This window comes from Dermacentor andersoni, chromosome 2 (assembly GCF_023375885.2).
Source record: "Dermacentor andersoni chromosome 2, qqDerAnde1_hic_scaffold, whole genome shotgun sequence".
Classification (NCBI taxonomy): Eukaryota; Metazoa; Arthropoda; class Arachnida; order Ixodida; family Ixodidae; genus Dermacentor; species Dermacentor andersoni.
In genome coordinates, this window is record NC_092815.1 from 241,028,016 (window position 1) to 241,045,001 (window position 16,986).

At 46.6% G+C, this 16,986-nt stretch overlaps 2 protein-coding genes across 3 annotated transcripts in view; one reads left to right on the forward strand and one right to left on the reverse strand.

The window, feature by feature from the left end:
• The window catches only part of Bcs1 (mitochondrial chaperone BCS1), a 95,791-nt gene that overhangs the window by 59,445 nt on the left and 19,360 nt on the right, over window positions 1-16,986 (forward strand). The window lies entirely within an intron of this gene.
• Window positions 1,209-10,347, reverse strand: LOC126539886 (uncharacterized). Its single transcript, XM_055075685.1, has one exon. The coding sequence runs from the start codon at window positions 10,077-10,079 to the stop codon at window positions 9,087-9,089; it is 993 nt and encodes a 330-aa protein (XP_054931660.1). The 5' UTR covers window positions 10,080-10,347; the 3' UTR covers window positions 1,209-9,086.

A 16,986-nucleotide genomic window follows, 5' to 3' on the forward strand; every position in this document is an offset into this window, starting at 1 on the left:
GAATGAGGAGCCAGCGAGCAGCATGTGAGCAATCGAGCAATCTGTGAGCGGCGCAGTTGGCACAGTCCATTCGTGTTTCGGAGGGTGGGGTGGTGTAGAGCTATGGGTGCAGCCCATTTGTGTTCGGAGGGGTGGAAGGGCAACAGGCGAGAGCCATGCGGAGATGGCTGGCAAATGAGCACGCGGCAGCGGTTGGAGCAGCGGCCCATCGTGCAGCGGCTCAAATTTGTTGTTATTGTTAAACTATATTGTTAAAACCAGTATCGTTATAAGTGGGTTCGACTGTAATTTGGTTGCCATTCTAGTAAGGGTCTGTATTTCATGTCTGTTGGCACGTTCCTGTTGTATGTAGCACAAGAAGAAAAAGGTATTTGAACACTTCTATGACCCAAGGTCATGGTGAGGCGGTGTGGATTCAGTCAAAGGCTGTTAATACTCTTGATGACAGATGGTACTGAGGCACCTCAGCAACTTGCACACACTTGGAGTGTCTACATTGGTAAAGAAAATGTTTTTACATGTTGAGCGGATGTGTTCGCAACTTCTCTCGGTAGCATGCACCCCACGATCATTTATTGTGGATGAGAAGTGTGTGTGTGTGAAGTGAGAAGATGCAGTGCTAGCATCAAGAACTGGTTGTGAAGGCTTTTTCAAGTGACACATGAAAGAAAAAGGTAGGAAGCAGCACTGTGTGAAATGCTCATGTGAGCTTGTATGGCTGATTGACTTTGTAGGTAGTCATGTTAGATGAGTGTTTGACTCAATAGAATATAATGGTGAAGGCACACCTGCACTTGGTTACTTAGAAATGCTAGGCTTGCCAATTCACCTCTTCCAAAAGCTTCTTGGGAAGAATGCCCGTAATCCCTATTGTAGAACTACTTTTTATCTCAGTGGTTTATGGTCTACCTAAAGAAAAAGAACAAGCACCGGCTTCAGTGACACATCTAGCTTCATTCATATATTTGAGTCAAGCAAACAGCTCAAGTCGGGTCTCTCAGAGTGCTTGCAAGACGAGCCCTGCTGTACGCAACTGTGGAAGCTACATAGGTTTAGGCTTGTAAATGTGCAACACAGCCACAAAAGCCACGACATGCCCACACCACACTAAGTAATTGGTGCAAAATGTGTGCAAGATGGGCTGATGTGTGAATGTGGCTGTCTTTGAAAGCTATGTACAAACAGTAATGAGCACTCGTGAGAAAGTGTACAGAAGAATATCACATTGTTGCATGGCAGGATTTAAATACATACATATATGCAAGATCTCCAGAAACACCATCAGACTACTTCACATACACCTTGCTTCATTCGGCATGCACACCAGAAGTTCGACACTGGGCACAGAGCTACACAGTACTTGCACACCCAGGATGCGAGTAAATCAGCGTGAATGGCCAAGGTTGCAGGTCTACCGGCCTCTTTATCCTTTGCCTTTTCTTTCAGGTGTGAAAAATACAATGCTGAAACTGGACCATCAGTGTGAATAGCAGACGCAGCATTTTCTATAGTGGCAACTCATTCTCTGTTGCTAGATGCCATCTAATAGCACAAAACATGTGCACCTCGGCTCTCAACTGGCCACCAGTACAATTTTCTGTCACATGATCACAAGGTGCGCGAAATGCCTGGCAGTGGTTGTACATGTTTATCACAGGCGGAGCAGGAACAATTGTAACATATCTGTGCATTAGTAGAATGCTTTGCCTGAAGTGATTTGTGCCCACCTGTGCACTGCACATCGCTGCAAACATTGGATTGTTCCATTGTGAAGTCACATTATCTGCCCCGCGAACACTGCTCAATCTGCAAATGTGGCTGAAAGGCTGTGGTTGTAGTGGTCATTGCTGTCCTTGGGTGCCTGGATGCCGTGTCCAGCTAGGCTATCTGAAACAAAGCTCCTTTCAGGAATACACTGTTGGTGCTTACAGAAACATACAGAGGCTCTGAACATAGGCCACATCTGCCTTTCTTGGATTTGATGGCACTCTGAACATGACACAAAGATGCATTGCTCCATATTGTTCATTTGGTAGACATTTCATTGTGGCCAGTGTAGCTGAAGGTAATCTTGTCAAGCCTGCCTTTCTTTGTACACGGAACTTCTTTTCGAAAAGCCTGAGCTGGCATAACACAACACAACACAAGTGAAGACAAAATGAAGGGTACTTTGCTTGCTCGGGTTTTTCAAAGCACATGAACTAGACCAATCTCTGGCCCTTCCAAGGTACTTCCTCCACTAGTACCAGTTTCATGGATACAATAACCATGGTTGGGTTGAACTTCAATTACAGCCTGCTGCTGTAATTCATTGTTAGGTGATAAGCTAAACCACGCTTGAATGTAAAGTTACTGTAGTTATTTAAATAACTACAGTTAGGATTTCGATGGGAGTTTAACTGTAGTCATAACCATGGTTAGGGTAACTAGAGCACAAGTTGCACAGGTGCTGACAATGGAGAAGGTGTCCATGTGCTGCCTAGGCCATAGCACTTGTCAAAGATTTTATCGAAAACAGTGCATGGATGTCACTACTTCCTACATACTGCACCCATTGCTGGAACAGCAGTCTGGTTAAAGGAACACCAAAGGGAAATGGCTACCTTTGTCTAGACATGCAACAGATGAATCTCTCCAGAACCCATTATGCATTTCTCCATAGAGGCAGGTGACCTATAGGCAGAGAGAATCAAAGTAGCACGTCCCTTGAAGTATGTGGCTGTTGCTGCATTTTGGTCCCTGTGCAACAAGACATACGTGTCTGAGTCAAGTTGTATGTGCAGCACAATCATTTTTTTTCTTGAGAGTTTAACTAGCCTTTGATACATTTCTAGTCATCATGGATGTATCATTGATAATCAGTTTCACGTATATATCCCTTTTAGAGCACAATGAACCAAAGCAGCAAATGTGATCAAAAAAATGGCAGACTACCCATCACTAATTTCATGCTGCTTAATTCCAAGCACATGTATAGATTGTCCAGCACTTTAGTAAGGCATAATACTGCATCATGAAACCGCTCTAAAAATAATTGGTCAAGAATACAGTTGTGGTGCAAGCATCCCAAGGTGGTGGTGTCATCTGTCTTGTTTTTACGTAGTTTTTGGCACTAAGCCTTCGCTTTTTGTAAACATTGCCTCTATTGGCAAATGTATAATCTTCCATCTACCTAATATTTTACTCTCCTGGCCCATGTGGATGTTGTATTTGGCATCACCTTAATTTATGTCCAGTGCACCACAAAAGCCTTTCCCCCAGTGACCTTCTGCTGCCCCACTCTTGTGTTAGCTCACTTCATTCTATGCCTGCAAATTTCCTGAACTCCATCTAATCGTCTACTGCCGCTGACTTAACCTTCGCGCGACACCCATTCTGCTACTCCAATAGACCACCATCTATTCCCTACAGACCTGGCCGCTTCTATTTACAGTCGAGCGCCTCTTCAACGAGATGACCTAGGTAAAGAAGGAATAGTTCTGCCCCGGTTTTATTGTGTGGTGCATGACCTTTACAACGAAGTGATGTGTATAACAAATGATTTTGGAGGCCCCAAGCACTTCATATAAAGGAATTCGACTGTATTCCTCTTGGTCTCAAAACTGCCAGCTATCTGTGTACTTGATATTACCAGATAAGAAGATAGTTCTCTGAATTGTTAGCCACATAGTTCTTTTCATTCCATCCCTCCTTGTAAGTTCCTAAGCATCTTCCCCAGTGTCCTTTCCTGTTGTCCAAGTGTCCCCTTATCATGTACTGGATATTGTAAACACGGCAAGAAGCATTCTCCTCTGGGAATTTAGTCTTCAAAAGCATTCAGTACAGTAGTAATAGAAATACAAAGAGATATGAAATTTTGCAAGACAGTCAGTGACCTAGCAAGACATTTATTTCAGGGAGGGAGGCATGTGCCTGGTGTGCCCCCCTCCCTGGCTATGCCACTTATGACAATGCTGGCCTGAGGCAAGAGCGATTCCCACTGCACAGACATTCTCTCCCGTAGGCAACACTTTTCCCATTCCTTTTCTCTTATTGAAGTCAAGCACTTACGCAAGAAAATGACATCACAAGGGCCACCAGGCCCTTCTTTTTTTCTTTGCTTTTGTTACATGTCGCGGAGTTGACAACCAAGCATCCATGCTTATACCGAAGTGACACCAGTGTGTGCATGAAGGACGTCTAGGAACAGTGAGCACGTGTGGAATAGAAAAAGTTGAGACAAGCAGGAGTGGCGCAAAACAAGTGATAGTATGTACGTGGGCTTCTTTAAAGCATACAAATGAAACACAGCTCAGTGACCAGACTGTGCATGCACGTAGCACATCCTTCCAGATGTTATTGCCTCTCAACCTGCAACTCTAAAGCTGAATCTGCTGTCGTGATTTACCAGCTCAGGTGATGATGAGATCAGCCGCTTTTGCTAGAAATTCATGCTGTATTTGTGGCTTACATGGTTGTAACATTTCTTAGATACGACGATCGTGACTGCATGATCTAAGCACCAGGCAATGTCTGAAAATGATGAGGAATACATTCTTTGAACTGTTTGTTCCATGTCCTCCTCCTGCTTGTGTTCGTGTCTTATTCACCGTGCTCGGACAATCGTGCCTTCGCTACGCACTAGCTTACCCAGCAAACCACCCTACTTGAAATAATTGTGGCTTGCCATCAAGACGTTTGGTTTTGTTCGTTTTCTTGTCGACATTGAGAAGCCACAACAGTAAATCAGTTCTTTGCCTGGCATTCCATGCACAGAAGAACCCTGTTGACTATGCGTTGCATCTTCCTGGCCACACGGTCATAGCGCAAAGCCCTTAGACTCACATGCATTGTATTCCAGTAGCACAATGTTCCTGCATTTTACGCTGCATCTTGAACAATGTAGTCGTGCAGAACACAAGTACAGAGTTTTCTGCATGCACAAACAATCTATTGAATGAATGAATGGGCCACATTTACTGCTAGATTCCCAGCAGCATAGCATATCACAGAGGCAATCGCCTACCAACTACTCATGGTAGCACAGTGCTATCCTCACTATAACTGCCCTTAGTAGCTATTGTAAGCCGGATGTGTATAGTCATGTTGTCAACAACATCACTCTGAGCTCTTCTAAGCCTTGAATGCTACCTTCAATGAGATGAACCTTCCCAGGTGAAAACTGTACTGCGTTCATTTGTTTCGGCTAGGGGAGTACAAATAGCAGTTTCTTGAGACCAATTTGAATATGAATAGTGCCAGAAACGAATAGAATAATAATTCGTGGATAATGTACAGTCAACCGCAAAAGTTTACGGGACACAGGATCTGCCAAGCTGAATTCTCGCGAAGCGTGGTCACACAGCACTGAATAAAATGTTCCAGCATGTAGTAGCCTTCGCCACCTACACAGTGATTCATTAAATACGAAGTGTCATGCCTTAACAGTGCAGGAATTCACATTTGAAGAGGAAACCGCATCCCGTAAACTTTTGCTGTTGGCTGTACTTTGCACCTCTAATATCAAACAATTTTTCCATCCTAGTATTCATAACATTATAAAGTTGCTGCCATTACACCGGACATTATAAAGCATGCTTTATTAAAAGTACAAAGGGAGCGTCGGGAACAACTAAGCAGATTGTTCATGAACTTTGGGCTCTTCACAGCTTACAGTCATGCATTATCATAAAACCATTATCGTTATCAGAAAAGTAACCTTACAGGCCTGCTAATATCTGCGTACACCTTTGCGACCAAACCATCAATGCGTGCCGTCTGCAGCGATAGCAGAATGAAAGAAAAAGCATGTTTTGTCTTGTTCAAATGGCCGCGGCAGATAGTGCCACTATTGTACAAAGTATGCTGCAATAAAACGTATTCTGTCTTAATTCGATGAGAAGACACAGGTGCTGTGTCTATAAATAGCACCAAACAATACCCACTTATGAATGCCGTGTCTACATGTTTTAATGCAAGGAATTGTGCTTAGCGGAAAAAATCTGCCTGTCTGAGGATGCAGCATGCTCTAATATGTGTCTGTTGTGGATGGGATGAAAGCTATTGCATTTTTGCTTCAATTAATGTTTGATCATGTACAGTCGGTCATGTAAAGTATTAAAAAAAAATATTAAGGTTCTTGAATAGCAAGTATTTAAGGACCTAAGCGAATAGGACAATATTGAGGTTGTTATTAGAAAGCATGAAACATTTGCACACCTCCAATTTTAACTACTCCCGATTCATCTCCACTTTTTCTCTGTGGTTCCACGAAAAACACCAACGGCGCCCTACCTCAAATATTTAGCATTGGCTGCATAGAACTTCCGGCAGCGGGTTACATTGTGAATGGCAGGAGCATGAAGTTGGGCTAGTTGGTTTAAGGAAAATCTCGTAGGCAGTTCAGGCCGCAGGAGAAGCAGGACTCATACTTTACGTCGCCATCCTAATCCCTAATTGTTGTACTTCATTTTAGTGCACCGAAGCATTCTGCAAACTAATAATATGTGCTACTGATGTAGCTGACCACAATTTGTAGTACGTAACTTGTAGTACGTAACTTCCTTGTTATGAATGGTACAAGACTGAGAGCTCATTTGTCAGCAGCCATTCTAACCTGTGCAGGTTCCACCCTGACCAAATGTATACACTGAACAGGGATTCTGGAATAGAGCGAATTTTTTTCTTTGCCTATGATTGTAACTTGAAATTGAGGACTGCAGTCCAGACTAGGCATTGCGAACTTTCTAATGCACACATTAATTAAATGCGTCTGAATCACAAATGGGTTCCTTCCTTTAAGCGAGTGCGTGTACTTTTGCTAGAAGATTAAAAGCCACCACCTGTTTTACTGTACACACCACTGGGTCAAGTAATGCAACATCTGGGGGCAGAGGGGTATTCTGTAAGAGCCCACCTAGTGGACTGTCCATTTCGGCCGCTGCTGATTGGATGCAGCAGTACAAGAGAGGAGGAGACGAGCAGCCCCTGCCAATCAGCAGCGGCCGAAATGGACAGTCCGCTAGGTGGACTCCTACAGAATACCTCCACCCTCCCCCTGTATGGCTTTAACAATTGCTGGCCTTTGTAGCCAAGCGTACCACGGTAGCCCAGCAGCATGTCTTATCACTCACAAAGCAGCGTTGAAACTTTGTTTTTATGCTAGCAACTATTAATGAGGACTTTGTGCTTACCAGTGCTTTATTTTCATTTAAATATCAGAACAAGTTTGCATTTTTTGGCCTGCACGATTCAGTAAAGGATTCACCATTTCTGCTTGCCTGCTTTGTGGGGGAAAACTTAAAACCAACATCAAACGTGCACCCTGCCTTCAAAGAAGTGAGTTTGTGGTCGAAACGTGGACTGCCTTTGCAAAGACCAGATGTGACTATGCCCAATGTGTTATCGCAATGCAGACCAATATATGTTGAAAATCTGAGTGAAAGCAGTGGCAGCAATATTAAGTGCTAAGTCTTTTTTTTTTTATGTTAGAATAAAACTGCAGGTTGCTGTACATTGTCTGTCACCCCTTCCTAGAGCAGAGGAGTGATAAGGTCATGGCTGCTGCTCTGAAACACTATCCAGTGCAGCTGAGACAATGGCAGGCTAGCCACTGCTGGCCTGCCATGTCAGCACACCCTGACATTGCGCTTTTTGCAGCCATTGCTTCTCTGCAAACCCGCTTTGCACCAGGCATGTCTTGCCACTAGTCCTGTTGCAGTGCAAATGTGTACCGTGTTGTCACACATGTGTAAGTGCTTGCAGCAGCAGTCTGTGTTGGATCACACAAGAAGTCTGGGCAGCAGCAGGCTGGCCATGATGCAAGATGTGCTCGGAAGGAATGACTCCTACAGCAGCCTCCATCGATAGAAAATAATCGCGTCTCCCATCACCTAGGCAGCGGTGGTACCTACTGCGCTCGCTATGACCTGCTTGAGTGTTTCTGGCACTAATTCTTAAAGAACTATTCGCACATAAATTTTGTATTTTGCTGTAGATAGGTAAAAACAGTATGCTACCGGAATTCCTTGAACGTGCACCAAATTGTTACTCATATCGCCTAGTAAAGTGACTTGCTGAAAACGCGTGCCAAAAGGAGTGAAACTTAATGGCACTGGGTGTGTTGACAAAGGCCTCGAATCACAAGAATTGGAGGTAATGGAAACACGGTATCAAAAACCGCTGATGCATGCGTCAGTCAGCCTGGTGTGTGGTTGCAAGCCATACTATGGTGGCTGCGTCGCCAAAGCAGGGCAAGCACCACGTCCAGCATTTTTTTCTTCTTTCACTTGGCGCTCTTCCACATTTGTCACTCCCACTTTCCACCACTCCCAACCAGCACTTTTGGTTTTCTGAGGAGCCCCAGTCATCGCACCTGCAGCCATGCTCCATTTAGTTCACGTTTTGAAGTTGTCACTTAAATGATGGTATAGTTCGGAATTTGGTACATGCCTGAGGAATTGAAGTCTCATGCTGTTATTACGGGACATCTGTAGAGTATAATAAAGCATTTCTTGCTTTATTAAACCAGACAAACATTTTTTTGTCAGTACTCCTTCAAAATTTTACATAGAGAACATGCACAGTTGCATTGTCGCACACAGCTTAATCTCATAAGTCTGATTTGCCAAACACTGAAAGAGTTGCATCTTTTGTGCTGAGAATGGGTTAGGGAACATCATGCTATTCTTTTCTTGTGGAGGTCGAGCCACAAAGCTACGTTTTGTGGCTCGGCACCTGCACAGCCTCCAGCTGAGAGTGTTGGAGTGGAAACTTGATCTATGAAAACCCGGGATTGTATTCTAGTTTGATCACTCCAGAGCGAGTTGATCGGCGGTGACTCACTGGATGTCGCGTTGCGCAAGACTATTCCCAAAAGTGATTCACCGAGAATTTCGGACTGTGGCATCGAGCGGCGAGAGCAGTGACTGGGTACCCATCCGCAGTCACTGCTCGTGAACACAGTCGTGCTCGATCCGTGGATAAGCACCACGCCACCGAGGCAGTGGAAGGGCGGCCTCGACGCACAACGCTGTGCCGGGCATCGGCCCGCTCTGTTCGGAACGGCGTCGCACACCGAAGCAGCACTGTCACACACAGCGAGTTGGCTAAGTGAACAGGAAGGCCATTTGGCGCGGCTTGAGGCGGCCCTGACCGTGCGTGACGCGCAGGTGCGTGCGCAGGTCCCCGGGCCAGCTGAACGTCTTGAGGCACAGCGTGCACTGGTGTTTGTGCCGGTAGGGCCGGTGCATGAGCATGTGCCGCTTCAAGTTACCCTTGGTCGAGAACACGCGCGAGCACACACTGCACACGGGCGGGCGGTCGTCCGCTGCGGCGGCCGTGCCGCCGTCCGGCGGGACCGCCGGAGGCAGCAGCAGGGGCTGCGGCTCTCGCTGATGTTGGTGGTGGTGAACGGCCACGGCGGGCACCCAGTTGGTCTTGTCGTCCGAGTACGAGTGGTCGAAAGTGCGCCGGCTCGCGGGTGCCGGCGGCTTGGCTGCCGGTCGCGCCTTGGGCGCCGCGGCTGCCGGCTCGGGGCTCTCTGGTCTCTCGGCAGTCAGCGGCTCGCTCGGCTCGTCGTGGTGTCGCGGTGCCGCGGGCTGTTGCAACGGTGGCGGCGGCGGCGTCCGCTGCTTGCGCTTGGGCAGCCGGGCGGCCGAACCCCTGACGCCGCTGGACGCCGGCTGCTGCGCCTGCGACGGGTGCCCTCCTTCGTCCGAGCAGGGGTTCTCGCCGGCCACCTCGGCTAAGCCGCGTACCTGGAGAAGCTCGGCCGTACGCAGCAGCGCCGGCAGATGGTCCTGCGCGACGTTCACTTCGCCCCGGTACATGAACTCGAGCAGGGTGCGCAGGTCGGCCTCGCGCGTCTGGCTCATGATGACCACCGGGTGCGCGCACGGGTTGCGTTCGAACAGCGCCTCGAAGAAGGGGCTGCACGCTGCCAGCACCAGCTTGTGCGCCTTCATGCTGACGCCTTCCTCGCAGACGAGCGTCACGTCAACAAACGCGTCGCGGCTACGCAGCTCCTCGTACACCGACACCAAGCTGCCGTGATGCTGGTTCCACTTCAGGCAGAAGTGCTGCGCCGTCAGGCCACCCATCGTCCGCCGCCGCGGGTTCTGTTTGGCGATCTCAACGTCCTCGTGCTCGAAGTTTTTTCGCACTCGTAGCTGACGTTCAATATTGATGCTGAGATGTCCCTCCTTGCGCTTCTCTCGACTGCTTGCAGTTTCCACTGATGGCGATGTCGATTTGATCTGATCCGATGCGCACGATGGCGGTGTTGCTGCTAATATTTAGACGAGCGCACGGTGTAAGATGGTCACGAAGGTCTGGTAGGGATCGCAACTATAGATAACGCAACGTACGCTAACACGAAAAAGACAATGAAGAGCGCCCTTCACAAGTCTTAATGAGAGGAATTAAGCGCCACCGGTCACGGAGAAACCGGCCGCCCGCCTTCAGACGCGCTGAATGAGCTGCGCAACCCTAGTTCACTCAAATTAGTTGCATGAGAGCGTCAGCAAAGGGGATTGTCGCATTGCAGCGAACGCTCGAGGCTATTAATAAAGTTTATAACAGTAAATAAATAAAAACGGGTTTTGGGGGGGGGGGGGGGGGTGACGTGGACAAATGAGACTGAGTTTCGCATGGCCTCTGAGGTTACAGGTGCTACCTCGGAGGCCATGTTCTTAGCTCACTACGACGTCTTTTTTATTCCTTGACTTTCCGAGCTCAAACACTCGGAAAAGGTGTTATCTCTACTACATCAAACTTGGAGCGCCAAATGTTTGAATGGCTACGGGCCTACTTCTATAGGCCTAATAGTTTCAGTGAGCCAGATAATACCTAATGTTGCTTGCTTACTTCATGCACATCATTGAAAACTCACGGCTCGTGTAAACGCCTTAAATGGGACTTTTCAGGTAGTCAATGAATAAATAAATGAGGCAGAATATAGATGTATGCTTTATGAGCAGAAAGCGTGATTGAAGGGCAAGACATGCGCGCATTCATTTTTTCAGAGCCGCAGTAAACAACAAAAGACAAGAAAGAAAAAAGAAGCATTATTATGTTGCTGGATACCTCTCTTCAACTTTTACCATCACAGGGCTGGTGTGGCGCCATCCTGTCTGTGACGAACTTGTGGAAAAAGACGAGACTATGGATAATTTTTTCTTATTCTGCTGCCCGTTGTCTTCTTTAATGAAGAACATCTTATAATGGCAGTTTAGACAACTTGGTTTAAAACACAGAGGTTCCTACAATTACTAGAGGGAACTGTGGTGCTGTGATCATTCAGCCACCATGGGAATGATGCAGTACATGGATTTGTCTATTCTTCATGCTTGGGACTTAACACGTTCCTGTGGCTTTGTTTATCACGCTTTATCTGGGCCTAAATTGCACTAAATTTCAAAGAAATTTGCGATTTTATTTAAAGCAGAAGTTAAAAAGACTCTGCTAACATGCATAGTCGCTGCTAATTGCAGCGATTCCACTTGTCCACGCGTTCGTGGCATAATTGTTTCAATATTGGGCTTCTATGCTAGAGGTCCTGTGTTCAAGTCCTGCCATCGGACAAGTTTAATAATGTTTATTTAATTGATTATAATGCAGTATATTGATTACCTTGCAATGTCAAGAAGCCATTTACAGCCAGAAGGATGAAGTTTTGACAAATCCATGTACCACCCATTGTTCCCATGCTGACTGGACTGCCCTCCTGCAGCTTCCATAGACACTAATGCCGAAATTCGCTCAAGTAATTGTATGAAACTCTATGGTGAAGGCTACAGCGGAGCGACAACACTACACCTACTGAGCGTTACGGGGTGCACAGTTCAAATTTGATTTTGGATGTTCACGTAGACCTCACTACTTGCGATTTTGGCGCCTATGATGCGCCAAACTCAGTTGTCCTCAGCGAGTCGCAGTGCGTTCAGCCAGTGGACTCATTGTGGTCGCATCGATATCTACGCTACGTGTGGCAGTCTGTACCTACATGGAACTTTAGTGAGTTGCCTTGCCCATGACAGGGCTGGAGCTCATGCTCAGATGCTGCAGTCTAGCCTTGCTATGTGGTGCTTACTGGCTTTGTCCTGCACCAGCTTGATCGACGGATAGTAGCCGCATCCAACTTGCGCATTTTGAAGCACTATCAGTAGTCCAATACCAAGCGAAATCTCCCAAGGCGTCTGACCAGGGTCGATCAGGAGTGAGTGCGCGCTGGCAAACGTACATTTCGTTCGACTTTAAGTTTTAGCATGTAGTTCGAGGCTAGTTGAGTGTTGAAATCCAGTCAAAATTATTGCAACCCGATGGCTAAGACCATAGTGTACTAGAGTAGTGGTAGTGGGCCGAGGGGGAGGTGTGGGCAATGTACGCGCATGAAGCAGAAAATCCTGAAAATTTTTGCGGCCGTGAGGCGGCGTTATGGAGCCTTTCACATGGGGCCTGCCATGCCACCGCCACACACACGCATTGGCCACCACCTGTACTCGTCCACGTATTTGTGTTCTGTGTTTTGTGCTTGCATTTGTTACTTCGTGTGCAGTTTTTATCGGACCAATGAGGTGACATGATGAAGCCTCGTCGGAAGAACTGCTTCGCTCCCAGTTGCAGAACTGGCCATAGTGGCGTGAAGAACATGCCAAAGTTGTTTCGTGTACCTGAAGACGACGAAAGGCGCTGTGTTTGTAATCAGAACCTTCGCTGTGCTGATAAGCCCCTGCAGCTGACTGATGCTGTGTGTGAGCTACAGGTTCGAAGAAAAGTAAGTACTTCAAGACTTATGTTTACGTCATTGATGGAAAGCCAGTACGGATACCACGTAAAAAGCCTTCACCGGATGCAGTACCGACCATTCTTCTGAATGTTCCTTAGTACCTGTCAAAGGTGGCAGTATGCGAAAGCCCTTCAGAAAAAAGGTGTGCAGAACCTGCAGTGTGTGGCTCGTCTAAGAAACCTTGCTTGCTAGTTGATGAGCTTGAAGTGGATGGGCCAGCAATCGACGTGCAGTACATGCTGTTTCATTTATGGAATGTGCTTCAACTCACAGAGCAGTGGGCTACCAGGCATTATGTGGGATATCATTGACCTTAGTGAGGTTAGAAGAACTGGTGAAGTTTATACAGTGCTGACTAACGGCCACTATGCTACACTACTCTGCTATAGACTCCCAGATATGAAGCAATATGGGGTAGGATTCCTTATCCATAAGGACATAGCGGGCAACTTTGATGAATTCCTAGCATTAATGAGAGGGTAGCAGTAGTCTTAATAAAACTAAATACGATGTGCAGAATAAAGGGAGTACAAGCCTGCACTCTAACCTCCAGTCACGATGATGAAGAAATAGAACATGTTTATGAAAACGTTGAATACTTGGTATACTGTAGTCATGGGCGACTTCAATGCAAAAGTGGAGAAAAAGCATGTGGATGAACAATCAATGGACAACTAAGGCATCGATTCGAGGAACATTAGAGCAGAGATGTTGGTAGAATTTTCGGAAAGAAATAAGCTGTGAATAATAAACATTTTTCAGGAAGCATAGCAACAGAAAGAGGACCTGGAAAAGCCCAAATGGAGAAACAAGAAATTAAATAGATTTCATATTTTGTGCCAATCCCAGCATAGTGCAGGATGTGCAAGTGTGAGGTGAGGTAAAATAGAGTGATAATAGGTTAGTGAGGTCTAGGATTCACCTCAATATGAAGAGAGAAAGAGTAAAATTAGTCAAGAAGAAACAGGCCAACTTAGATGCAGCAAGGGTAAAAGCAGACCAGTTCAGGCTGGCGCTTGCCAACAAACATGCAGCCTTAGAACAGAGAGATGAAGACCTAGAAGTAATGAAGGAAACTGTAACTAGGCTGGCTTCCAGTAGGCAAGCTCTCCCAAGTTTCCTTCATTACTTCTAGGTCTTCATCTCTCTGTTCTAAGGCTGCATGTTTGTTGGCAAGCGCCAGCCTGAACTGGTCTGCTTTTACCCTTGCTGCATCTAAGTTTACCCGGAGGAAATGAATGGCTTCCGGCAAAATAGATCCGCAATTGATAATGTCATTGCCTTGGTCTCATCAATTGAAGAGGAATTGGTCTCTGGAAACATACCTACTGCATTATTTTTAGACATTAAGGCAGCATATGATTCGGTCTATCATAAAGCAATACTTGACGCTTTGGAAACCCTTGGTCTTGGAGGACGGCTCTACGCATGGATTGAAGACTATCTTCAAGGACGCCAACTTTTCATGTGTACCCCGGATGGCCCCACGGCGCTTTATGCCGTCGAGAAGGGAGTGCCACAAGGAGCTGTGTTAAGCTCGGTATTATTTAATTTAGTCCTCATCCATCTGAAAAGAAACCTGCCCCCTGGCGTCAAAATCACACTGTATGCGGACGACATCTGCATTTGGAGTGCGGCGCGTTCCCGCAGTACCACCCAACAACGCCTCCAGAGAGCGCTAGCAAATATATCGGCCTACCTAAATCCAAGGGGTCTGAAATTGTCCCCCGACAAAAGCGTTGCCATGGCTTTCACGCGGAGGTGTATGGAAAAATACCCACTAGTGTTGGGTGGTCGTGCCCTTCCATACGTCAAGACGCAAAGGTTTCTTGGAGTGACGATCGATAGGAACCTCACATGGTCGCCCCAAGTGAAAAAACTGAGTGAGAAGATTTCCTCGGCGTCGCACGTATTCCGATTTTTAGCCGGATCACAGTGGGGCAGCAACTGTAGATCAATGGTGCTCCTCCATAAGGCCTACGTCGACGGAACACTACGATATTACCTCCCGATCCTGCACAAAATATCTCCCACAAGCAAGAGAAAACTCGAGGCAGCACGAAACAACTGCCTTCGCGTATGTCTTGGCCTTCCGAAGGGGTCGTCCCGGTCAGGGACTATAGCAGAAGCTGGATGCCTGCCTCTGGAAGTGCTACGTTCGCAGGAGACACTTCGGATACACCTCCGCCACGTCATTCATACGAAGACTCACTTTTTAAAGGATATTTCCAGAACCCGTGCTACATCTAGCTTTGGGCAGGCCGTCGGAAGCATATCTATTTCGATTCCTGCTCAGGCGTCACAAATTATGCCGCGAAACATTTCACCATGGACACTGTCCCCACTGGAAATCGTGCCATATATACCTCGAATCAGTGCGAAAAAGAAAATGCCTCAGGCAGCGACTTATCAGATAGCTTTAGAATATATGCACAAAGAATACGCAGCCGCAACGCACATTTTCACAGATGGCTCTACAACTCCACATCGTTCATCATGCGGACTTTTTGTAACCTCTACAGGGCAACGATTCTCGTTTCGTCTTGAGCGAGCGACATCATCTACTTCAGCGGAGCTATATGGCATTAAGGAGGCCCTTGTGTATGTACTTCGACAGCAGCTGCCAAAGACATGGGTGATTTTCACAGACTCAAAAGCAGCCCTACAAAGTATCTGGAACAGGCACAAGCGTTGCAATAATCAACCAGCAGCATTTGACATTGCTTATCTTCACCACAGGGCTAAGATTGCTGGGCATTGCATAAAGTTCCAGTGGATACCTGGCCATGCCAGCATTTCGGGAAATGAAAGAGCGGACGAAGCCGCCAGAAATGGACTCCAATACCGAAGTTCAAAAGAACATATTTTACAAAAGCCGATGCTTCAAACATGGCAAAAAAATATGCCTATCAAGAAAAAGACCGCATCTTGAATCAGCCGCTTCACCAAGATAACTTCCTACGTTACATTGACCCAGAAATGAGACCGAAAATTCCACGACCACTTCCTCGACACTTAGAGACATTGTACCATCGTCTCCGACTGAACGTGGCATACACGAACAATTATCTGTACCGCATAGGACTTACCACTAACCCATACTGTGATAACTGTCGCAACTTAGAGACAATTGAGCACATATTACTAGAATGCCCCGCGTACCGCGACGAGAGACAATTTTTTGAGCACCAAATGGACATGATTTGCCACGAACCGTTAACGTTACCGAGCATCTTAGGTCCAATGCCCGGCCCTTCAAAACAGCGACGGGTTTTGGATTTATTGTTCAATTACCTGACAGAAATTGGTCAAATAGGAAAGCTTTAAAAATTGCATCCTTCCCATGCAAAAGCTTAAATTTACCCGCCATGTCACCTGTATATATTAGTATCAGGTCCACTCGGACATTTCATATTTACTTTTATCCTTTTTTTTCTCCAACTCTTTTCTGGAATCTTTTAATCCCATTCCCCCTACCCTATACAGAGTAGCATGCCAGCAGTTATATACGCGCCGGCAAAATTCTCTGTTTTTCCAATAAAGAGCCCTCTCTCTCTCTCTCTCTCCCAAGTAACGAAGGACCTTATAAAGAAATGACAAAGAATGAAAGTGTCCAATTCAAGAGAGCAGATATAATTTGTGGAACTGTTGAAACTGATCGACAAGGAGAAAGTAAGTGATATTCAAAATTGTAATGTGGGAAAGACTGAGGAAGCAGTAAAAAACTGACGCAGCATGAAATCAGTGAGAAGAAATCTTGGCATAGGACAAGCCAAGGTGTATGCACTGAAAGATAAGCAGGGTAATATCATCAGCAATTTCGAAGATATAGTAAAAGCACCAAAAGAATTCTATACTGATCTGTTGTGGGATTCTGTCGCGGACAGCCAATTTTTTGTTCGAACACCCCCTGGCACGCTTCGGCCTCTGCGGCCCCAACCCATGGGCCGCCCTGCTTCCAGCTTTGATCCCCCCGCTACCCCTTGGGTGCCCTGGAGATCCTGCGCCGCCTGCTTTACTATAACCTCAGGTGCTCTCCTGAGGCCTCCGTTTGCCGGTTACATGTGCCCTCCTGGAGCAGTGCTTGTAAAAAATCTAATCTATCGTCGCAACGAAAAAAGCGACCCGCGACTTATACAACACCAGTCAGAACCTTGCCCCTTCAGATACAGCGATCACCAAATGGGGCATCCGTGCACACTGCCTCACTGCGCGGGCAC